Raw genomic sequence first — 25,253 nt, forward strand, 5'->3', positions numbered from 1 at the left:
AGTCAAACACATCAAATGTCAAAGGACTACAATGTCAATGCCCCATTCAACCGGTAGTCATATCGAAATTTTGGTTTTTAAATAGCGAAATGAAAATATTTGAATCTGGACACGTTATTATTCATATCATGCCTCGAATTCATACAAAAGGTTCCGATACTGATGATCTCGACAGTCGTATTAAGCAATTAAGAGATGTTACAAAGGAAGAGTTTTCCAAACTCACCCAAGAAGTACAATAATTTATTCCGAAAAATAATTAATTCAAAAAATTACAAATAAAAAATTGGGTATAACTTAGCCTACCTATTATAATTTCTATAATATTAAAAACTAAGAACCACAACCAACGATAATATATACCTATATTCGTATTATGAAAGAATATTAATTATTAATCAACAATATTAATCGTAAGTTAATAATTAATTGGCTTTGTTAAAAAAATCAACTTTTGTATTTCTTTTGTATATCTCTTAGTTATTAACTAATTGAGGTACTTGAATTTGATATGAACTTATGATATGGTTAACATATATAAAAGAATATGAAATATACTGACTTTTTTAATAATTTAAATAAACATCATATCAATAAATTTAAAACTCTTCATATATATGAAGAGTGGTATGCACTAATACAGGCAATACTAGTATGTGCTACGCTATATACTATTATTATTGTGAAAGGGGATGGTGCTCCTTAATCGGACTATGTTTCTCCAAGTCCGATTTCTTTAATGAAAGACATTGTAGAACCTATCTTTCTTAGTATTAAACAATTACGATCCATGAAATACCCTCCTAGGTATTTCTTTCGCTTGTGTATCTGTGCCAGGCACTCTCCAGGCATATTGTATGCAGTTTTTCTTTCTACTCTATAGTAAATGCAGTCTGGGTTGGATTAAATTCCTGACTTCGTTAGGTGATTAGTTAATTTACAGTGACCGGTCAATAATTCCGTAAAAATTTTTACATTATTTTTTAATTGTTCTATGCAAGCTTCGAATGGTTTTAGGTTATAAGTCCCTAAAAGCATTTTAGATTGTGACAGTCTTGGCAGCTTTTGTCAATAGATTTCTATACTAGTTACTATGACGAATTGTTGGCTTTCACAATACGATTCTTCTCCAGACTCGTTCACAACTTTCCAAACTTTGTACACGAAAGTATCTATATCTTAAAGTTTTATAAATTTCATTGAAAAAACAGAATTGGAAATAAATGTTTATCATGTTAAGGAGTTGCATTTACTCATTTAGAACTACAAGAAATCTATAAAAGTCCATGTGTTTGGTTTTATATTCTCTTTAGGTTTTTGTCGTCACTCACACTATTTGTAAATGACAGAAAGCTTGCTTCTGGATTGTTTTAACGACAATAATCGTGGAGAATATATTCCCGTTTCAGATATGAATATAATATGAATACTTGTTAAAAAAATTGGGAAACATGAATTGTTATACCTTGAAGTTCTGAAGGGAAAAAGCTGTCTGTATGGTGACATAGATTTTTATGTAGTTATATAATCTATTGTACTTTATAAAAAAATCTAAAAGCATAAGCTGAGTACAGTTCTGAATAGCAACAAAAACTTCCTGTTAATATATGTAAGTACGCTACTAAATTTAATTGCGAGTCCAAGAATATATTGTAAAACACAATTTAAACTTGCTAATATCAAATTATTTTGTTACAAAAATCGTCAATTGAATAATCGAGGTGTAACGAAGAAGAAGTTATCTTCAAACAACATGCTTAATATTTATGAAAAAAATAGTTTAGATAGTAATGAGTAAACATCCTTCAGCATAGATATTTTAAAGATTTATCGATTTTTAGCGTTTTCAATGTATAGGACGACGACAGTCGAGTTAAAGCTAAATCATAATCACAAAGTCACATTCAGGAGGTCACACCCGCAGCACAAGTTTGCGAAGCCATACGAGCACAATGCGGCACCCAACGTCCTGAAGAAACAGCCGTAAGTATGACTAAAACTTACCAATGCACACAACCTATATACGTAAGCTTGCCAGTGGTGAACGTTAACAGAATCATAAGCACAAGTAGGCTAAGAAGAGGATGAGTGTCTTGCAGAATTCGACATTGCATTTTACCAATACGATGTTTCAAGTGCTGGGACTACAACCACTTAGCTAAGAACTGCAAAGAACAAATGTGGACAGGAGGGGCATATTGCTGCAAACGGCATTATTATGAAGAAATGCGTACAATATGCAGGTAACCATTCTGCGGGCTGTGCCCGGCGTCCAGAACATATAAAGGCGATAAAAACGGAAGGTAAATGAAAATTGTCCAACTAATCCTCCAGCAGTGAACGGATTTCTGCCACAACTGGCGAAGCTGCCATACGAAGTGTGACAAGAAAATTACAAAGAGCATCAGAGACGCACAGTGTGATAAAACAGAAATTAGCAGTTCAAAATTCAGTATTTTCGGAATTAGTAAAGATATTAAAATAAAATTTTCTTAAAATAAAGTTATTGAGATGGTCTTTTGGAGCCCAATCGGCCCACGAAAGCCCTCTGATATTTTGGGTAAAACATGGGGCATTTAGTGGTGTCCCTAGTTCCCTCAAAAACAATGATATGTTGTGTGTCTAGTCTTGTTAGATATATTAACATAAAATAATGTTACTTTACAAACCATTTTTGTGGGGTGTAATGTAATGTAAAATGAATTTAAAAATAAAAGTCAATTCTGCCAACAAGGCGGAAGCATTGTTGCAAAATATTATTGAGTTTAGCTATTGAACTAAATATTTTTTTTATGCAGATTTGCATGGGCCGAATATTGGTAGTTACCGAAAGGTAACTGGGTCAATATTTAACCTTCAATTTTCTGCAGAACCGCAGAAAATAATGGAAATTTCCGATCATGCATTATGCATTATGATCAATGTTTTCACTGTTTCCAAAAGAAGAAAACGTGGGTGGAATTTTCCAAAGCAGTCAGTTGTGTTTTGGCAGTGGTGTTCGGTGAGTGAGCTTGTGCTCTGTAGAGCCGGTGGATCGCCAGTTAAGCTAGTTAATAAGAGTTAAAGTGAAAAAATAAAAAGGAAGAGTTTAAAACTCAAAGAATAGTAAAACTAATTAAAACAAACTTGTATCTATTAAAAGTAATCATTGATAAAAGTCAGAAATGATATAAAATCATATTGAAGTTAAATAAAAATTGAATTGTAAAACTATTGCCACACAAATAATTTGTGATCAAACCTAAGTTAAGTTAAAGACTAGTGAAGAACCGACAAACTGGTATCATTATTAAACGTATTAATGAAATTTAAATTAAACTGAAAAAATTAAATAAATAAAAAAAAAACTTGAGCTTTAGTTTTATTTAACTATGAGAAAAAGACCATAGATGGAAAGTGGTAACGTCTATTACAATACTTCAACGAACAGCAGTAGCAGCAACAACAAGACATTGTGTTTAAAAGTGCGTATTTATTTGTTGGGTGGACTCTTATAACACAACATTATTGAAACCCTAAAATATACATAACAGATAGATACAAAGTTGAATTTTGGTCTCCAAAAAATCTGTGTGTTATTATACTACATATGCCAAAACTTTTTCATAGTATTCATATTAGATAGTATAGTATAGTATTCATATTAGAAGAAAGTAATTTCTTCATATCTAAAAACGTCTTCAATTTCAATGTTTCTTATGTGGACTTTTATGTCAGTAAGACCAGAGTCCACAATTCTAAATCGGTTTTTTTACATTTGTCATGATTTACGGTACGTACAAGCGTTGAACGGTTAGGTGGTTAAGCGGTTAATCCGTTGAGCAAAAAATGAGTACCGGTGTGCCGGGAAGATGCAAAAATAAAGCTAACAGCAATGCATTGATGTGCCGTAGCAATGGACACGTTGACCGAATGAGCGAAATACTAAGCAGCTAAGCGGCTAAGCAACGTCGCTTAGCATCAGGAATTGATTGGATTCAATTTTTAGTTTGCGACTGAGCAAAAAAATTCGAGTTGTAGAAATATAGGATTTCCTATTTGCTATATAGAATTTTGATATAATATTTTAATGAATATGTTATTATTTTATGATTGCAAGATTGATTGAAACTTTCAACTTTCAACTTTCATTTAAATTTTTTTCATTTTTAATTCATCTTCTTTATATAATGATTCAAAATTAAGTTGGTAAAGATTTTAAATTGATATGCAATAGTTTTATGACAAAACTTTTTAAAATATAAATATAAAATATATTATGTATGTGACGTTATGACAATATTTTAACTTTTCTGTGTATAATCAAACAATAATTCCACAAACTTGCAGAGTTCCCTATTCGGATTTTAAAATTCTTCCAACATTTTCTGTTTTTGATTATCGGATTAATCCTATAACTTCTTCATGTTGATTCTAATATCTTAAACACATTATATCCATTATCACTAAACGAGTTGAAACGAACTGATTGTCGCAACACCGTTGTTAATAATAAACTAAAAAACTATTCATTTGTAGCTCATTTAGCTCATTTAGCTCATTTTGGTGCTTAACTGATTTTTGGATTTTCAAGCACTCGGCCTCTTAACCGCCCAATATTTATCCACACCCTTGTAGCACGATCAAAGTAAATCAATTGAGGCTAACATATTATTGATACCAGTGTCATTTCTGAGGATGAACAGATTGAATAATAAATAACTTAACGAGCTGAAAACCATTACGAAAAAGAAATATGGGCTGTATACAAAAGTATAGAACAAGAAAACCATTAACATTCATATTATATATATTATCTACATTATATACTATATAGTACGTATTAATTAAAGTGGATACAAGATTTTAAAAAGAACATATGTTTTTTATGTACCATAAGTGTTCAATTTTTTACAAACTTTTACAAACAAAATATATAAGGGGTATTCAGGATGTCTGTGCATCGTTGCGTCCTGTTTCTTATTATTATGCACTTCATTTGGAAGACAATTTGGAAGACATCAATTACCTCTTGCATATTTGATTTTCAAGACTCTATTGTGAATGTTACTACTTTTTTTACTGTTCGCTGGATTTTATAATTTCGTGATTTTGTGCAATTGCTTGTTTGATTTTGTATTTATTTTACGTCCAACACTATCGGACAATTTCAAAATATTCTGCTTTTCACTTTTTCTTGGTATAATAAAAAAATAGGAAAACAAAAATCAGCTGCTCTAAATATTTTCAGGACTAATATACACAAAATGTATTCACGATTATTTGAGTTTGCAATGGGGCACATTTATCGGTGCGCAGACAGTCTGAATACTCCTATAATTTCGTCTTCATATAATAATTGTTTTTATCTTCATTTTAAATAAATAGTTATTTGTTTCGCAAACTTTCTGTAGAAAAAACAATTTATTCAATGCGCAAATCAATATTACTCGAAGCTCGTTCATGTATTTCTATAATTTAAAGAATTTAAATTACTAAAAAAAGTAGTCGGTGAAAATTTGATTTATTTTCCCCGTAGCTATGCATGTAAACGAGAGAGCTAAGATTTTATTTATGACAACAGTAGTTTGGTTTTTTCGAACTGTCAAATTAATCTGCAAATTTATTCTGCTCAAAAGTTTATAAAATTTTGTAGACGGAAAAATTTACGTTCTCGGTTCCGGTTCTCGTGATTGTTTCGTTTGAAAATAAAATAAATTAATTGATAAGTAATTATAAAATAAACATCCATATTAAAAATCTAAATATACATGTTCTTTGTATTTTTAGCATTAAAATGGGATGCGTGTATGAAGCTTTTGGGATTACCTGTATTATAGTGCTGATACTAGCCTCTTATCGAGCACCATATACGCTGAAAATGGGAACATTCCTTATTGGATCTGCCGTAATAGTACTAATTTGCATACCTTTTATGCTCTTGAGACCGCGAAATTACCGAAATGCATTGTAAGTTAGAGATTATCTGTTTTACTTTACATGGATAACATTCATATGTTGTATTATCGTACATATTACTTTCTACTATTACTTTATATTTACATATTACATACCATATCTGATGAAGATAATGAACTTTTCATCATAATCAATCGTAAAATAAAATGATTAAAGTAAATATATGGCACCACCATATAATAAAACTTACCAGTTGGCAATATATCAAAGGAATTTAGTTAAAACATAGATTCTACTAACAGTGATTTGCTTCAATAGGCTCCAATGAATAAAATACCTTAACTAAATCTTACCACTTTAATCTTTGGTGATCTGATCTTTCTATGTGTGACATTTCATTAAATATATAATAAATACATAGGTTTTATTATTGCTTCTTTCTTAAATATTCACGAAACTATTTTCTTTTTTCAAACACGAAGGGTCCCTGCTTGGTGCTGCCGACTTCTTTGTCGTGGGTTAGGAGTAACAATGGAGGTACGTGGTCTGGAAAATGTACGTAAAGAAAGTGATACCATTCTGATAATGAATCATCAAAGCGTATTAGATCTGTGTGGTAAGTTTATTTGAAATGTCCTTTGTGTATATCTCTGATTAATATTAATCGTATTGCAGTGCTAGCTTATTTATGGCCAGTTCTTGGACAAGTTACTGTTGTCACAAATAAGAAAATATTTTACATACCTATCTTTGGTTTTGGTGCTTGGCTATGGGGCACAATGTTCAGAAATGTTTCACAAATATCTGGTTCAATGATAATACTTCAGTCAAACACATCAAATGTCAAAGGACTACAATGTCAATGCCCCATTCAACCGGTAGTCATATCGAAATTTTGGTTTTTAAATAGCGAAATGAAAATATTTGAATCTGGACACGTTATTATTCATATCATGCCTCGAATTCATACAAAAGGTTCCGATACTGATGATCTCGACAGTCGTATTAAGCAATTAAGAGATGTTACAAAGGAAGAGTTTTCCAAACTCACCCAAGAAGTACAATAATTTATTCCGAAAAATAATTAATTCAAAAAATTACAAATAAAAAATTGGGTATAACTTAGCCTACCTATTATAATTTCTATAATATTAAAAACTAAGAACCACAACCAACGATAATATATACCTATATTCGTATTATGAAAGAATATTAATTATTAATCAACAATATTAATCGTAAGTTAATAATTAATTGGCTTTGTTAAAAAAATCAACTTTTGTATTTCTTTTGTATATCTCTTAGTTATTAACTAATTGAGGTACTTGAATTTGATATGAACTTATGATATGGTTAACATATATAAAAGAATATGAAATATACTGACTTTTTTAATAATTTAAATAAACATCATATCAATAAATTTAAAACTCTTCATATATATGAAGAGTGGTATGCACTAATACAGGCAATACTAGTATGTGCTACGCTATATACTATTATTATTGTGAAAGGGGATGGTGCTCCTTAATCGGACTATGTTTCTCCAAGTCCGATTTCTTTAATGAAAGACATTGTAGAACCTATCTTTCTTAGTATTAAACAATTACGATCCATGAAATACCCTCCTAGGTATTTCTTTCGCTTGTGTATCTGTGCCAGGCACTCTCCAGGCATATTGTATGCAGTTTTTCTTTCTACTCTATAGTAAATGCAGTCTGGGTTGGATTAAATTCCTGACTTCGTTAGGTGATTAGTTAATTTACAGTGACCGGTCAATAATTCCGTAAAAATTTTTACATTATTTTTTAATTGTTCTATGCAAGCTTCGAATGGTTTTAGGTTATAAGTCCCTAAAAGCATTTTAGATTGTGACAGTCTTGGCAGCTTTTGTCAATAGATTTCTATACTAGTTACTATGACGAATTGTTGGCTTTCACAATACGATTCTTCTCCAGACTCGTTCACAACTTTCCAAACTTTGTACACGAAAGTATCTATATCTTAAAGTTTTATAAATTTCATTGAAAAAACAGAATTGGAAATAAATGTTTATCATGTTAAGGAGTTGCATTTACTCATTTAGAACTACAAGAAATCTATAAAAGTCCATGTGTTTGGTTTTATATTCTCTTTAGGTTTTTGTCGTCACTCACACTATTTGTAAATGACAGAAAGCTTGCTTCTGGATTGTTTTAACGACAATAATCGTGGAGAATATATTCCCGTTTCAGATATGAATATAATATGAATACTTGTTAAAAAAATTGGGAAACATGAATTGTTATACCTTGAAGTTCTGAAGGGAAAAAGCTGTCTGTATGGTGACATAGATTTTTATGTAGTTATATAATCTATTGTACTTTATAAAAAAATCTAAAAGCATAAGCTGAGTACAGTTCTGAATAGCAACAAAAACTTCCTGTTAATATATGTAAGTACGCTACTAAATTTAATTGCGAGTCCAAGAATATATTGTAAAACACAATTTAAACTTGCTAATATCAAATTATTTTGTTACAAAAATCGTCAATTGAATAATCGAGGTGTAACGAAGAAGAAGTTATCTTCAAACAACATGCTTAATATTTATGAAAAAAATAGTTTAGATAGTAATGAGTAAACATCCTTCAGCATAGATATTTTAAAGATTTATCGATTTTTAGCGTTTTCAATGTATAGGACGACGACAGTCGAGTTAAAGCTAAATCATAATCACAAAGTCACATTCAGGAGGTCACACCCGCAGCACAAGTTTGCGAAGCCATACGAGCACAATGCGGCACCCAACGTCCTGAAGAAACAGCCGTAAGTATGACTAAAACTTACCAATGCACACAACCTATATACGTAAGCTTGCCAGTGGTGAACGTTAACAGAATCATAAGCACAAGTAGGCTAAGAAGAGGATGAGTGTCTTGCAGAATTCGACATTGCATTTTACCAATACGATGTTTCAAGTGCTGGGACTACAACCACTTAGCTAAGAACTGCAAAGAACAAATGTGGACAGGAGGGGCATATTGCTGCAAACGGCATTATTATGAAGAAATGCGTACAATATGCAGGTAACCATTCTGCGGGCTGTGCCCGGCGTCCAGAACATATAAAGGCGATAAAAACGGAAGGTAAATGAAAATTGTCCAACTAATCCTCCAGCAGTGAACGGATTTCTGCCACAACTGGCGAAGCTGCCATACGAAGTGTGACAAGAAAATTACAAAGAGCATCAGAGACGCACAGTGTGATAAAACAGAAATTAGCAGTTCAAAATTCAGTATTTTCGGAATTAGTAAAGATATTAAAATAAAATTTTCCTAAAATAAAGTTATTGAGATGGTCTTTTGGAGCCCAATCGGCCCACGAAAGCCCTCTGATATTTTGGGTAAAACATGGGGCATTTAGTGGTGTCCCTAGTTCCCTCAAAAACAATGATATGTTGTGTGTCTAGTCTTGTTAGATATATTAACATAAAATAATGTTACTTTACAAACCATTTTTGTGGGGTGTAATGTAATGTAAAATGAATTTAAAAATAAAAGTCAATTCTGCCAACAAGGCGGAAGCATTGTTGCAAAATATTATTGAGTTTAGCTATTGAACTAAATATTTTTTTTATGCAGATTTGCATGGGCCGAATATTGGTAGTTACCGAAAGGTAACTGGGTCAATATTTAACCTTCAATTTTCTGCAGAACCGCAGAAAATAATGGAAATTTCCGATCATGCATTATGCATTATGATCAATGTTTTCACTGTTTCCAAAAGAAGAAAACGTGGGTGGAATTTTCCAAAGCAGTCAGTTGTGTTTTGGCAGTGGTGTTCGGTGAGTGAGCTTGTGCTCTGTAGAGCCGGTGGATCGCCAGTTAAGCTAGTTAATAAGAGTTAAAGTGAAAAAATAAAAAGGAAGAGTTTAAAACTCAAAGAATAGTAAAACTAATTAAAACAAACTTGTATCTATTAAAAGTAATCATTGATAAAAGTCAGAAATGATGTAAAATCATATTGAAGTTAAATAAAAATTGAATTGTAAAACTATTGCCACACAAATAATTTGTGATCAAACCTAAGTTAAGTTAAAGACTAGTGAAGAACCGACAAACTGGTATCATTATTAAACGTATTAATGAAATTTAAATTAAACTGAAAAAATTAAATAAATAAAAAAAAAACTTGAGCTTTAGTTTTATTTAACTATGAGAAAAAGACCATAGATGGAAAGTGGTAACGTCTATTACAATACTTCAACGAACAGCAGTAGCAGCAACAACAAGACATTGTGTTTAAAAGTGCGTATTTATTTGTTGGGTGGACTCTTATAACACAACATTATTGAAACCCTAAAATATACATAACAGATAGATACAAAGTTGAATTTTGGTCTCCAAAAAATCTGTGTGTTATTATACTACATATGCCAAAACTTTTTCATAGTATTCATATTAGATAGTATAGTATAGTATTCATATTAGAAGAAAGTAATTTCTTCATATCTAAAAACGTCTTCAATTTCAATGTTTCTTATGTGGACTTTTATGTCAGTAAGACCAGAGTCCACAATTCTAAATCGGTTTTTTTACATTTGTCATGATTTACGGTACGTACAAGCGTTGAACGGTTAGGTGGTTAAGCGGTTAATCCGTTGAGCAAAAAATGAGTACCGGTGTGCCGGGAAGATGCAAAAATAAAGCTAACAGCAATGCATTGATGTGCCGTAGCAATGGACACGTTGACCGAATGAGCGAAATACTAAGCAGCTAAGCGGCTAAGCAACGTCGCTTAGCATCAGGAATTGATTGGATTCAATTTTTAGTTTGCGACTGAGCAAAAAAATTCGAGTTGTAGAAATATAGGATTTCCTATTTGCTATATAGAATTTTGATATAATATTTTAATGAATATGTTATTATTTTATGATTGCAAGATTGATTGAAACTTTCAACTTTCAACTTTCATTTAAATTTTTTTCATTTTTAATTCATCTTCTTTATATAATGATTCAAAATTAAGTTGGTAAAGATTTTAAATTGATATGCAATAGTTTTATGACAAAACTTTTTAAAATATAAATATAAAATATATTATGTATGTGACGTTATGACAATATTTTAACTTTTCTGTGTATAATCAAACAATAATTCCACAAACTTGCAGAGTTCCCTATTCGGATTTTAAAATTCTTCCAACATTTTCTGTTTTTGATTATCGGATTAATCCTATAACTTCTTCATGTTGATTCTAATATCTTAAACACATTATATCCATTATCACTAAACGAGTTGAAACGAACTGATTGTCGCAACACCGTTGTTAATAATAAACTAAAAAACTATTCATTTGTAGCTCATTTAGCTCATTTAGCTCATTTTGGTGCTTAACTGATTTTTGGATTTTCAAGCACTCGGCCTCTTAACCGCCCAATATTTATCCACACCCTTGTAGCACGATCAAAGTAAATCAATTGAGGCTAACATATTATTGATACCAGTGTCATTTCTGAGGATGAACAGATTGAATAATAAATAACTTAACGAGCTGAAAACCATTACGAAAAAGAAATATGGGCTGTATACAAAAGTATAGAACAAGAAAACCATTAACATTCATATTATATATATTATCTACATTATATACTATATAGTACGTATTAATTAAAGTGGATACAAGATTTTAAAAAGAACATATGTTTTTTATGTACCATAAGTGTTCAATTTTTTACAAACTTTTACAAACAAAATATATAAGGGGTATTCAGGATGTCTGTGCATCGTTGCGTCCTGTTTCTTATTATTATGCACTTCATTTGGAAGACAATTTGGAAGACATCAATTACCTCTTGCATATTTGATTTTCAAGACTCTATTGTGAATGTTACTACTTTTTTTACTGTTCGCTGGATTTTATAATTTCGTGATTTTGTGCAATTGCTTGTTTGATTTTGTATTTATTTTACGTCCAACACTATCGGACAATTTCAAAATATTCTGCTTTTCACTTTTTCTTGGTATAATAAAAAAATAGGAAAACAAAAATCAGCTGCTCTAAATATTTTCAGGACTAATATACACAAAATGTATTCACGATTATTTGAGTTTGCAATGGGGCACATTTATCGGTGCGCAGACAGTCTGAATACTCCTATAATTTCGTCTTCATATAATAATTGTTTTTATCTTCATTTTAAATAAATAGTTATTTGTTTCGCAAACTTTCTGTAGAAAAAACAATTTATTCAATGCGCAAATCAATATTACTCGAAGCTCGTTCATGTATTTCTATAATTTAAAGAATTTAAATTACTAAAAAAAGTAGTCGGTGAAAATTTGATTTATTTTCCCCGTAGCTATGCATGTAAACGAGAGAGCTAAGATTTTATTTATGACAACAGTAGTTTGGTTTTTTCGAACTGTCAAATTAATCTGCAAATTTATTCTGCTCAAAAGTTTATAAAATTTTGTAGACGGAAAAATTTACGTTCTCGGTTCCGGTTCTCGTGATTGTTTCGTTTGAAAATAAAATAAATTAATTGATAAGTAATTATAAAATAAACATCCATATTAAAAATCTAAATATACATGTTCTTTGTATTTTTAGCATTAAAATGGGATGCGTGTATGAAGCTTTTGGGATTACCTGTATTATAGTGCTGATACTAGCCTCTTATCGAGCACCATATACGCTGAAAATGGGAACATTCCTTATTGGATCTGCCGTAATAGTACTAATTTGCATACCTTTTATGCTCTTGAGACCGCGAAATTACCGAAATGCATTGTAAGTTAGAGATTATCTGTTTTACTTTACATGGATAACATTCATATGTTGTATTATCGTACATATTACTTTCTACTATTACTTTATATTTACATATTACATACCATATCTGATGAAGATAATGAACTTTTCATCATAATCAATCGTAAAATAAAATGATTAAAGTAAATATATGGCACCACCATATAATAAAACTTACCAGTTGGCAATACATATATCAAAGGAATTTAGTTAAAACATAGATTCTACTAACAGTGATTTGCTTCAATAGGCTCCAATGAATAAAATACCTTAACTAAATCTTACCACTTTAATCTTTGGTGATCTGATCTTTCTATGTGTGACATTTCATTAAATATATAATAAATACATAGGTTTTATTATTGCTTCTTTCTTAAATATTCACGAAACTATTTTCTTTTTTCAAACACGAAGGGTCCCTGCTTGGTGCTGCCGACTTCTTTGTCGTGGGTTAGGAGTAACAATGGAGGTACGTGGTCTGGAAAATGTACGTAAAGAAAGTGATACCATTCTGATAATGAATCATCAAAGCGTATTAGATCTGTGTGGTAAGTTTATTTGAAATGTCCTTTGTGTATATCTCTGATTAATATTAATCGTATTGCAGTGCTAGCTTATTTATGGCCAGTTCTTGGACAAGTTACTGTTGTCACAAATAAGAAAATATTTTACATACCTATCTTTGGTTTTGGTGCTTGGCTATGGGGCACAATGTTCAGAAATGTTTCACAAATATCTGGTTCAATGATAATACTTCAGTCAAACACATCAAATGTCAAAGGACTACAATGTCAATGCCCCATTCAACCGGTAGTCATATCGAAATTTTGGTTTTTAAATAGCGAAATGAAAATATTTGAATCTGGACACGTTATTATTCATATCATGCCTCGAATTCATACAAAAGGTTCCGATACTGATGATCTCGACAGTCGTATTAAGCAATTAAGAGATGTTACAAAGGAAGAGTTTTCCAAACTCACCCAAGAAGTACAATAATTTATTCCGAAAAATAATTAATTCAAAAAATTACAAATAAAAAATTGGGTATAACTTAGCCTACCTATTATAATTTCTATAATATTAAAAACTAAGAACCACAACCAACGATAATATATACCTATATTCGTATTATGAAAGAATATTAATTATTAATCAACAATATTAATCGTAAGTTAATAATTAATTGGCTTTGTTAAAAAAATCAACTTTTGTATTTCTTTTGTATATCTCTTAGTTATTAACTAATTGAGGTACTTGAATTTGATATGAACTTATGATATGGTTAACATATATAAAAGAATATGAAATATACTGACTTTTTTAATAATTTAAATAAACATCATATCAATAAATTTAAAACTCTTCATATATATGAAGAGTGGTATGCACTAATACAGGCAATACTAGTATGTGCTACGCTATATACTATTATTATTGTGAAAGGGGATGGTGCTCCTTAATCGGACTATGTTTCTCCAAGTCCGATTTCTTTAATGAAAGACATTGTAGAACCTATCTTTCTTAGTATTAAACAATTACGATCCATGAAATACCCTCCTAGGTATTTCTTTCGCTTGTGTATCTGTGCCAGGCACTCTCCAGGCATATTGTATGCAGTTTTTCTCTCTACTCTATAGTAAATGCAGTCTGGGTTGGATTAAATTCCTGACTTCGTTAGGTGATTAGTTAATTTACAGTGACCGGTCAATAATTCCGTAAAAATTTTTACATTATTTTTTAATTGTTCTATGCAAGCTTCGAATGGTTTTAGGTTATAAGTCCCTAAAAGCATTTTAGATTGTGACAGTCTTGGCAGCTTTTGTCAATAGATTTCTATACTAGTTACTATGACGAATTGTTGGCTTTCACAATACGATTCTTCTCCAGACTCGTTCACAACTTTCCAAACTTTGTACACGAAAGTATCTATATCTTAAAGTTTTATAAATTTCATTGAAAAAACAGAATTGGAAATAAATGTTTATCATGTTAAGGAGTTGCATTTACTCATTTAGAACTACAAGAAATCTATAAAAGTCCATGTGTTTGGTTTTATATTCTCTTTAGGTTTTTGTCGTCACTCACACTATTTGTAAATGACAGAAAGCTTGCTTCTGGATTGTTTTAACGACAATAATCGTGGAGAATATATTCCCGTTTCAGATATGAATATAATATGAATACTTGTTAAAAAAATTGGGAAACATGAATTGTTATACCTTGAAGTTCTGAAGGGAAAAAGCTGTCTGTATGGTGACATAGATTTTTATGTAGTTATATAATCTATTGTACTTTATAAAAAAATCTAAAAGCATAAGCTGAGTACAGTTCTGAATAGCAACAAAAACTTCCTGTTAATATATGTAAGTACGCTACTAAATTTAATTGCGAGTCCAAGAATATATTGTAAAACACAATTTAAACTTGCTAATATCAAATTATTTTGTTACAAAAATCGTCAATTGAATAATCGAGGTGTAACGAAGAAGAAGTTATCTTCAAACAACATGCTTAATATTTATGAAAAAAATAGTTTAGATAGTAATGAGTAAACATCCTTCAGCATAGATATTTTAAAGATTTATCGATTTTTAGCGTTTTCAATGTATAGGACGACGACAGTCGAGTTAAAGCTAAATCATAATCACAAAGTCACATTCAGGAGGTCACACCCGCAGCACAAGTTTGCGAAGCCATACGAGCACAATGCGGCACCCAACGTCCTGAAGAAACAGCCGTAAGTATGACTAAAACTTACCAATGCACACAACCTATATACGTAAGCTTGCCAGTGGTGAACGTTAACAGAATCATAAGCACAAGTAGGCTAAGAAGAGGATGAGTGTCTTGCAGAATTCGACATTGCATTTTACCAATACGATGTTTCAAGTGCTGGGACTACAACCACTTAGCTAAGAACTGCAAAGAACAAATGTGGACAGGAGGGGCATATTGCTGCAAACGGCATTATTATGAAGAAATGCGTACAATATGCAGGTAACCATTCTGCGGGCTGTGCCCGGCGTCCAGAACATATAAAGGCGATAAAAACGGAAGGTAAATGAAAATTGTCCAACTAATCCTCCAGCAGTGAACGGATTTCTGCCACAACTGGCGAAGCTGCCATACGAAGTGTGACAAGAAAATTACAAAGAGCATCAGAGACGCACAGTGTGATAAAACAGAAATTAGCAGTTCAAAATTCAGTATTTTCGGAATTAGTAAAGATATTAAAATAAAATTTTCCTAAAATAAAGTTATTGAGATGGTCTTTTGGAGCCCAATCGGCCCACGAAAGCCCTCTGATATTTTGGGTAAAACATGGGGCATTTAGTGGTGTCCCTAGTTCCCTCAAAAACAATGATATGTTGTGTGTCTAGTCTTGTTAGATATATTAACATAAAATAATGTTACTTTACAAACCATTTTTGTGGGGTGTAATGTAATGTAAAATGAATTTAAAAATAAAAGTCAATTCTGCCAACAAGGCGGAAGCATTGTTGCAAAATATTATTGAGTTTAGCTATTGAACTAAATATTTTTTTTATGCAGATTTGCATGGGCCGAATATTGGTAGTTACCGAAAGGTAACTGGGTCAATATTTAACCTTCAATTTTCTGCAGAACCGCAGAAAATAATGGAAATTTCCGATCATGCATTATGCATTATGATCAATGTTTTCACTGTTTCCAAAAGAAGAAAACGTGGGTGGAATTTTCCAAAGCAGTCAGTTGTGTTTTGGCAGTGGTGTTCGGTGAGTGAGCTTGTGCTCTGTAGAGCCGGTGGATCGCCAGTTAAGCTAGTTAATAAGAGTTAAAGTGAAAAAATAAAAAGGAAGAGTTTAAAACTCAAAGAATAGTAAAACTAATTAAAACAAACTTGTATCTATTAAAAGTAATCATTGATAAAATTCAGAAATGATATAAAATCATATTGAAGTTAAATAAAAATTGAATTGTAAAACTATTGCCACACAAATAATTTGTGATCAAACCTAAGTTAAGTTAAAGACTAGTGAAGAACCGACAAACTGGTATCATTATTAAACGTATTAATGAAATTTAAATTAAACTGAAAAAATTAAATAAATAAAAAAAAAACTTGAGCTTTAGTTTTATTTAACTATGAGAAAAAGACCATAGATGGAAAGTGGTAACGTCTATTACAATACTTCAACGAACAGCAGTAGCAGCAACAACAAGACATTGTGTTTAAAAGTGCGTATTTATTTGTTGGGTGGACTCTTATAACACAACATTATTGAAACCCTAAAATATACATAACAGATAGATACAAAGTTGAATTTTGGTCTCCAAAAAATCTGTGTGTTATTATACTACATATGCCAAAACTTTTTCATAGTATTCATATTAGATAGTATAGTATAGTATTCATATTAGAAGAAAGTAATTTCTTCATATCTAAAAACGTCTTCAATTTCAATGTTTCTTATGTGGACTTTTATGTCAGTAAGACCAGAGTCCACAATTCTAAATCGGTTTTTTTACATTTGTCATGATTTACGGTACGTACAAGCGTTGAACGGTTAGGTGGTTAAGCGGTTAATCCGTTGAGCAAAAAATGAGTACCGGTGTGCCGGGAAGATGCAAAAATAAAGCTAACAGCAATGCATTGATGTGCCGTAGCAATGGACACGTTGACCGAATGAGCGAAATACTAAGCAGCTAAGCGGCTAAGCAACGTCGCTTAGCATCAGGAATTGATTGGATTCAATTTTTAGTTTGCGACTGAGCAAAAAAATTCGAGTTGTAGAAATATAGGATTTCCTATTTGCTATATAGAATTTTGATATAATATTTTAATGAATATGTTATTATTTTATGATTGCAAGATTGATTGAAACTTTCAACTTTCAACTTTCATTTAAATTTTTTTCATTTTTAATTCATCTTCTTTATATAATGATTCAAAATTAAGTTGGTAAAGATTTTAAATTGATATGCAATAGTTTTATGACAAAACTTTTTAAAATATAAATATAAAATATATTATGTATGTGACGTTATGACAATATTTTAACTTTTCTGTGTATAATCAAACAATAATTCCACAAACTTGCAGAGTTCCCTATTCGGATTTTAAAATTCTTCCAACATTTTCTGTTTTTGATTATCGGATTAATCCTATAACTTCTTCATGTTGATTCTAATATCTTAAACACATTATATCCATTATCACTAAACGAGTTGAAACGAACTGATTGTCGCAACACCGTTGTTAATAATAAACTAAAAAACTATTCATTTGTAGCTCATTTAGCTCATTTAGCTCATTTTGGTGCTTAACTGATTTTTGGATTTTCAAGCACTCGGCCTCTTAACCGCCCAATATTTATCCACACCCTTGTAGCACGATCAAAGTAAATCAATTGAGGCTAACATATTATTGATACCAGTGTCATTTCTGAGGATGAACAGATTGAATAATAAATAACTTAACGAGCTGAAAACCATTACGAAAAAGAAATATGGGCTGTATACAAAAGTATAGAACAAGAAAACCATTAACATTCATATTATATATATTATCTACATTATATACTATATAGTACGTATTAATTAAAGTGGATACAAGATTTTAAAAAGAACATATGTTTTTTATGTACCATAAGTGTTCAATTTTTTACAAACTTTTACAAACAAAATATATAAGGGGTATTCAGGATGTCTGTGCATCGTTGCGTCCTGTTTCTTATTATTATGCACTTCATTTGGAAGACAATTTGGAAGACATCAATTACCTCTTGCATATTTGATTTTCAAGACTCTATTGTGAATGTTACTACTTTTTTTACTGTTCGCTGGATTTTATAATTTCGTGATTTTGTGCAATTGCTTGTTTGATTTTGTATTTATTTTACGTCCAACACTATCGGACAATTTCAAAATATTCTGCTTTTCACTTTTTCTTGGTATAATAAAAAAATAGGAAAACAAAAATCAGCTGCTCTAAATATTTTCAGGACTAATATACACAAAATGTATTCACGATTATTTGAGTTTGCAATGGGGCACATTTATCGGTGCGCAGACAGTCTGAATACTCCTATAATTTCGTCTTCATATAATAATTGTTTTTATCTTCATTTTAAATAAATAGTTATTTGTTTCGCAAACTTTCTGTAGAAAAAACAATTTATTCAATGCGCAAATCAATATTACTCGAAGCTCGTTCATGTATTTCTATAATTTAAAGAATTTAAATTACTAAAAAAAGTAGTCGGTGAAAATTTGATCTATTTTCCCCGTAGCTATGCATGTAAACGAGAGAGCTAAGATTTTATTTATGACAACAGTAGTTTGGTTTTTTCGAACTGTCAAATTAATCTGCAAATTTATTCTGCTCAAAAGTTTATAAAATTTTGTAGACGGAAAAATTTACGTTCTCGGTTCCGGTTCTCGTGATTGTTTCGTTTGAAAATAAAATAAATTAATTGATAAGTAATTATAAAATAAACATCCATATTAAAAATCTAAATATACATGTTCTTTGTATTTTTAGCATTAAAATGGGATGCGTGTATGAAGCTTTTGGGATTACCTGTATTATAGTGCTGATACTAGCCTCTTATCGAGCACCATATACGCTGAAAATGGGAACATTCCTTATTGGATCTGCCGTAATAGTACTAATTTGCATACCTTTTATGCTCTTGAGACCGCGAAATTATCGAAATGCATTGTAAGTTAGAGATTATCTGTTTTACTTTACATGGATAACATTCATATGTTGTATTATCGTACATATTACTTTCTACTATTACTTTATATTTACATATTACATACCATATCTGATGAAGATAATGAACTTTTCATCATAATCAATCGTAAAATAAAATGATTAAAGTAAATATATGGCACCACCATATAATAAAACTTACCAGTTGGCAATATATCAAAGGAATTTAGTTAAAACATAGATTCTACTAACAGTGATTTGCTTCAATAGGCTCCAATGAATAAAATACCTTAACTAAATCTTACCACTTTAATCTTTGGTGATCTGATCTTTCTATATGTGACATTTCATTAAATATATAATAAATACATAGGTTTTATTATTGCTTCTTTCTTAAATATTCACGAAACTATTTTCTTTTTTCAAACACGAAGGGTCCCTGCTTGGTGCTGCCGACTTCTTTGTCGTGGGTTAGGAGTAACAATGGAGGTACGTGGTCTGGAAAATGTACGTAAAGAAAGTGATACCATTCTGATAATGAATCATCAAAGCGTATTAGATCTGTGTGGTAAGTTTATTTGAAATGTCCTTTGTGTATATCTCTGATTAATATTAATCGTATTGCAGTGCTAGCTTATTTATGGCCAGTTCTTGGACAAGTTACTGTTGTCACAAATAAGAAAATATTTTACATACCTATCTTTGGTTTTGGTGCTTGGCTATGGGGCACAATGTTCAGAAATGTTTCACAAATATCTGGTTCAATGATAATACTTCAGTCAAACACATCAAATGTCAAAGGACTACAATGTCAATGCCCCATTCAACCGGTAGTCATATCGAAATTTTGGTTTTTAAATAGCGAAATGAAAATATTTGAATCTGGACACGTTATTATTCATATCATGCCTCGAATTCATACAAAAGGTTCCGATACTGATGATCTCGACAGTCGTATTAAGCAATTAAGAGATGTTACAAAGGAAGAGTTTTCCAAACTCACCCAAGAAGTACAATAATTTATTCCGAAAAATAATTAATTCAAAAAATTACAAATAAAAAATTGGGTATAACTTAGCCTACCTATTATAATTTCTATAATATTAAAAACTAAGAACCACAACCAACGATAATATATACCTATATTCGTATTATGAAAGAATGTTAATTATTAATCAACAATATTAATCGTAAGTTAATAATTAATTGGCTTTGTTAAAAAAATCAACTTTTGTATTTCTTTTGTATATCTCTTAGTTATTAACTAATTGAGGTACTTGAATTTGATATGAACTTATGATATGGTTAACATATATAAAAGAATATGAAATATACTGACTTTTTTAATAATTTAAATAAACATCATATCAATAAATTTAAAACTCTTCATATATATGAAGAGTGGTATGCACTAATACAGGCAATACTAGTATGTGCTACGCTATATACTATTATTATTGTGAAAGGGGATGGTGCTCCTTAATCGGACTATGTTTCTCCAAGTCCGATTTCTTTAATGAAAGACATTGTAGAACCTATCTTTCTTAGTATTAAACAATTACGATCCATGAAATACCCTCCTAGGTATTTCTTTCGCTTGTGTATCTGTGCCAGGCACTCTCCAGGCATATTGTATGCAGTTTTTCTCTCTACTCTATAGTAAATGCAGTCTGGGTTGGATTAAATTCCTGACTTCGTTAGGTGATTAGTTAATTTACAGTGACCGGTCAATAATTCCGTAAAAATTTTTACATTATTTTTTAATTGTTCTATGCAAGCTTCGAATGGTTTTAGGTTATAAGTCCCTAAAAGCATTTTAGATTGTGACAGTCTTGGCAGCTTTTGTCAATAGATTTCTATACTAGTTACTATGACGAATTGTTGGCTTTCACAATACGATTCTTCTCCAGACTCGTTCACAACTTTCCAAACTTTGTACACGAAAGTATCTATATCTTAAAGTTTTATAAATTTCATTGAAAAAACAGAATTGGAAATAAATGTTTATCATGTTAAGGAGTTGCATTTACTCATTTAGAACTACAAGAAATCTATAAAAGTCCATGTGTTTGGTTTTATATTCTCTTTAGGTTTTTGTCGTCACTCACACTATTTGTAAATGACAGAAAGCTTGCTTCTGGATTGTTTTAACGACAATAATCGTGGAGAATATATTCCCGTTTCAGATATGAATATAATATGAATACTTGTTAAAAAAATTGGGAAACATGAATTGTTATACCTTGAAGTTCTGAAGGGAAAAAGCTGTCTGTATGGTGACATAGATTTTTATGTAGTTATATAATCTATTGTACTTTATAAAAAAATCTAAAAGCATAAGCTGAGTACAGTTCTGAATAGCAACAAAAACTTCCTGTTAATATATGTAAGTACGCTACTAAATTTAATTGCGAGTCCAAGAATATATTGTAAAACACAATTTAAACTTGCTAATATCAAATTATTTTGTTACAAAAATCGTCAATTGAATAATCGAGGTGTAACGAAGAAGAAGTTATCTTCAAACAACATGCTTAATATTTATGAAAAAAATAGTTTAGATAGTAATGAGTAAACATCCTTCAGCATAGATATTTTAAAGATTTATCGATTTTTAGCGTTTTCAATGTATAGGACGACGACAGTCGAGTTAAAGCTAAATCATAATCACAAAGTCACATTCAGGAGGTCACACCCGCAGCACAAGTTTGCGAAGCCATACGAGCACAATGCGGCACCCAACGTCCTGAAGAAACAGCCGTAAGTATGACTAAAACTTACCAATGCACACAACCTATATACGTAAGCTTGCCAGTGGTGAACGTTAACAGAATCATAAGCACAAGTAGGCTAAGAAGAGGATGAGTGTCTTGCAGAATTCGACATTGCATTTTACCAATACGATGTTTCAAGTGCTGGGACTACAACCACTTAGCTAAGAACTGCAAAGAACAAATGTGGACAGGAGGGGCATATTGCTGCAAACGGCATTATTATGAAGAAATGCGTACAATATGCAGGTAACCATTCTGCGGGCTGTGCCCGGCGTCCAGAACATATAAAGGCGATAAAAACGGAAGGTAAATGAAAATTGTCCAACTAATCCTCCAGCAGTGAACGGATTTCTGCCACAACTGGCGAAGCTGCCATACGAAGTGTGACAAGAAAATTACAAAGAGCATCAGAGACGCACAGTGTGATAAAACAGAAATTAGCAGTTCAAAATTCAGTATTTTCGGAATTAGTAAAGATATTAAAATAAAATTTTCCTAAAATAAAGTTATTGAGATGGTCTTTTGGAGCCCAATCGGCCCACGAAAGCCCTCTGATATTTTGGGTAAAACATGGGGCATTTAGTGGTGTCCCTAGTTCCCTCAAAAACAATGATATGTTGTGTGTCTAGTCTTGTTAGATATATTAACATAAAATAATGTTACTTTACAAACCATTTTTGTGGGGTGTAATGTAATGTAAAATGAATTTAAAAATAAAAGTCAATTCTGCCAACAAGGCGGAAGCATTGTTGCAAAATATTATTGAGTTTAGCTATTGAACTAAATATTTTTTTTATGCAGATTTGCATGGGCCGAATATTGGTAGTTACCGAAAGGTAACTGGGTCAATATTTAACCTTCAATTTTCTGCAGAACCGCAGAAAATAATGGAAATTTCCGATCATGCATTATGCATTATGATCAATGTTTTCACTGTTTCCAAAAGAAGAAAACGTGGGTGGAATTTTCCAAAGCAGTCAGTTGTGTTTTGGCAGTGGTGTTCGGTGAGTGAGCTTGTGCTCTGTAGAGCCGGTGGATCGCCAGTTAAGCTAGTTAATAAGAGTTAAAGTGAAAAAATAAAAAGGAAGAGTTTAAAACTCAAAGAATAGTAAAACTAATTAAAACAAACTTGTATCTATTAAAAGTAATCATTGATAAAATTCAGAAATGATATAAAATCATATTGAAGTTAAATAAAAATTGAATTGTAAAACTATTGCCACACAAATAATTTGTGATCAAACCTAAGTTAAGTTAAAGACTAGTGAAGAACCGACAAACTGGTATCATTATTAAACGTATTAATGAAATTTAAATTAAACTGAAAAAATTAAATAAATAAAAAAAAAACTTGAGCTTTAGTTTTATTTAACTATGAGAAAAAGACCATAGATGGAAAGTGGTAACGTCTATTACAATACTTCAACGAACAGCAGTAGCAGCAACAACAAGACATTGTGTTTAAAAGTGCGTATTTATTTGTTGGGTGGACTCTTATAACACAACATTATTGAAACCCTAAAATATACATAACAGATAGATACAAAGTTGAATTTTGGTCTCCAAAAAATCTGTGTGTTATTATACTACATATGCCAAAACTTTTTCATAGTATTCATATTAGATAGTATAGTATAGTATTCATATTAGAAGAAAGTAATTTCTTCATATCTAAAAACGTCTTCAATTTCAATGTTTCTTATGTGGACTTTTATGTCAGTAAGACCAGAGTCCACAATTCTAAATCGGTTTTTTTACATTTGTCATGATTTACGGTACGTACAAGCGTTGAACGGTTAGGTGGTTAAGCGGTTAATCCGTTGAGCAAAAAATGAGTACCGGTGTGCCGGGAAGATGCAAAAATAAAGCTAACAGCAATGCATTGATGTGCCGTAGCAATGGACACGTTGACCGAATGAGCGAAATACTAAGCAGCTAAGCGGCTAAGCAACGTCGCTTAGCATCAGGAATTGATTGGATTCAATTTTTAGTTTGCGACTGAGCAAAAAAATTCGAGTTGTAGAAATATAGGATTTCCTATTTGCTATATAGAATTTTGATATAATATTTTAATGAATATGTTATTATTTTATGATTGCAAGATTGATTGAAACTTTCAACTTTCAACTTTCATTTAAATTTTTTTCATTTTTAATTCATCTTCTTTATATAATGATTCAAAATTAAGTTGGTAAAGATTTTAAATTGATATGCAATAGTTTTATGACAAAACTTTTTAAAATATAAATATAAAATATATTATGTATGTGACGTTATGACAATATTTTAACTTTTCTGTGTATAATCAAACAATAATTCCACAAACTTGCAGAGTTCCCTATTCGGATTTTAAAATTCTTCCAACATTTTCTGTTTTTGATTATCGGATTAATCCTATAACTTCTTCATGTTGATTCTAATATCTTAAACACATTATATCCATTATCACTAAACGAGTTGAAACGAACTGATTGTCGCAACACCGTTGTTAATAATAAACTAAAAAACTATTCATTTGTAGCTCATTTAGCTCATTTAGCTCATTTTGGTGCTTAACTGATTTTTGGATTTTCAAGCACTCGGCCTCTTAACCGCCCAATATTTATCCACACCCTTGTAGCACGATCAAAGTAAATCAATTGAGGCTAACATATTATTGATACCAGTGTCATTTCTGAGGATGAACAGATTGAATAATAAATAACTTAACGAGCTGAAAACCATTACGAAAAAGAAATATGGGCTGTATACAAAAGTATAGAACAAGAAAACCATTAACATTCATATTATATATATTATCTACATTATATACTATATAGTACGTATTAATTAAAGTGGATACAAGATTTTAAAAAGAACATATGTTTTTTATGTACCATAAGTGTTCAATTTTTTACAAACTTTTACAAACAAAATATATAAGGGGTATTCAGGATGTCTGTGCATCGTTGCGTCCTGTTTCTTATTATTATGCACTTCATTTGGAAGACAATTTGGAAGACATCAATTACCTCTTGCATATTTGATTTTCAAGACTCTATTGTGAATGTTACTACTTTTTTTACTGTTCGCTGGATTTTATA

At 31.0% G+C, this 25,253-nt stretch overlaps 3 protein-coding genes across 3 annotated transcripts; all 3 read left to right on the plus strand.

The window, feature by feature from the left end:
* The first annotated feature begins 5,516 nt into the window (after positions 1 to 5,516).
* On the plus strand, positions 5,517 to 7,028 carry LOC119662974 (putative 1-acyl-sn-glycerol-3-phosphate acyltransferase acl-2). The gene is made up of 4 exons (XM_038072633.1): positions 5,517 to 5,708; positions 5,770 to 5,949; positions 6,381 to 6,514; positions 6,574 to 7,028. Exons 2-4 carry the CDS (start codon positions 5,777 to 5,779, stop codon positions 6,963 to 6,965), a joined length of 699 nt encoding a protein of 232 aa, XP_037928561.1. The 5' UTR covers positions 5,517 to 5,708; positions 5,770 to 5,776; the 3' UTR covers positions 6,966 to 7,028.
* A 5,211-nt stretch (positions 7,029 to 12,239) lies between these two features.
* LOC119662972 (putative 1-acyl-sn-glycerol-3-phosphate acyltransferase acl-2) lies at positions 12,240 to 13,755 on the plus strand. Its single transcript, XM_038072631.1, has 4 exons — positions 12,240 to 12,431; positions 12,493 to 12,672; positions 13,108 to 13,241; positions 13,301 to 13,755. Exons 2-4 carry the CDS (start codon positions 12,500 to 12,502, stop codon positions 13,690 to 13,692), a joined length of 699 nt encoding a protein of 232 aa, XP_037928559.1. The 5' UTR covers positions 12,240 to 12,431; positions 12,493 to 12,499; the 3' UTR covers positions 13,693 to 13,755.
* Positions 13,756 to 18,968: 5,213 nt separating this feature from the next.
* Positions 18,969 to 20,478, plus strand: LOC119662973 (putative 1-acyl-sn-glycerol-3-phosphate acyltransferase acl-2). The gene is made up of 4 exons (XM_038072632.1): positions 18,969 to 19,158; positions 19,220 to 19,399; positions 19,831 to 19,964; positions 20,024 to 20,478. Exons 2-4 carry the CDS (start codon positions 19,227 to 19,229, stop codon positions 20,413 to 20,415), a joined length of 699 nt encoding a protein of 232 aa, XP_037928560.1. The 5' UTR covers positions 18,969 to 19,158; positions 19,220 to 19,226; the 3' UTR covers positions 20,416 to 20,478.
* Positions 20,479 to 25,253: the final 4,775 nt, after the last annotated feature.

Source organism: Teleopsis dalmanni, unplaced genomic scaffold (genome assembly GCF_002237135.1).
Source record: "Teleopsis dalmanni isolate 2A unplaced genomic scaffold, ASM223713v2 unscaffolded_contig_0048, whole genome shotgun sequence".
Classification (NCBI taxonomy): Eukaryota; Metazoa; Arthropoda; class Insecta; order Diptera; family Diopsidae; genus Teleopsis; species Teleopsis dalmanni.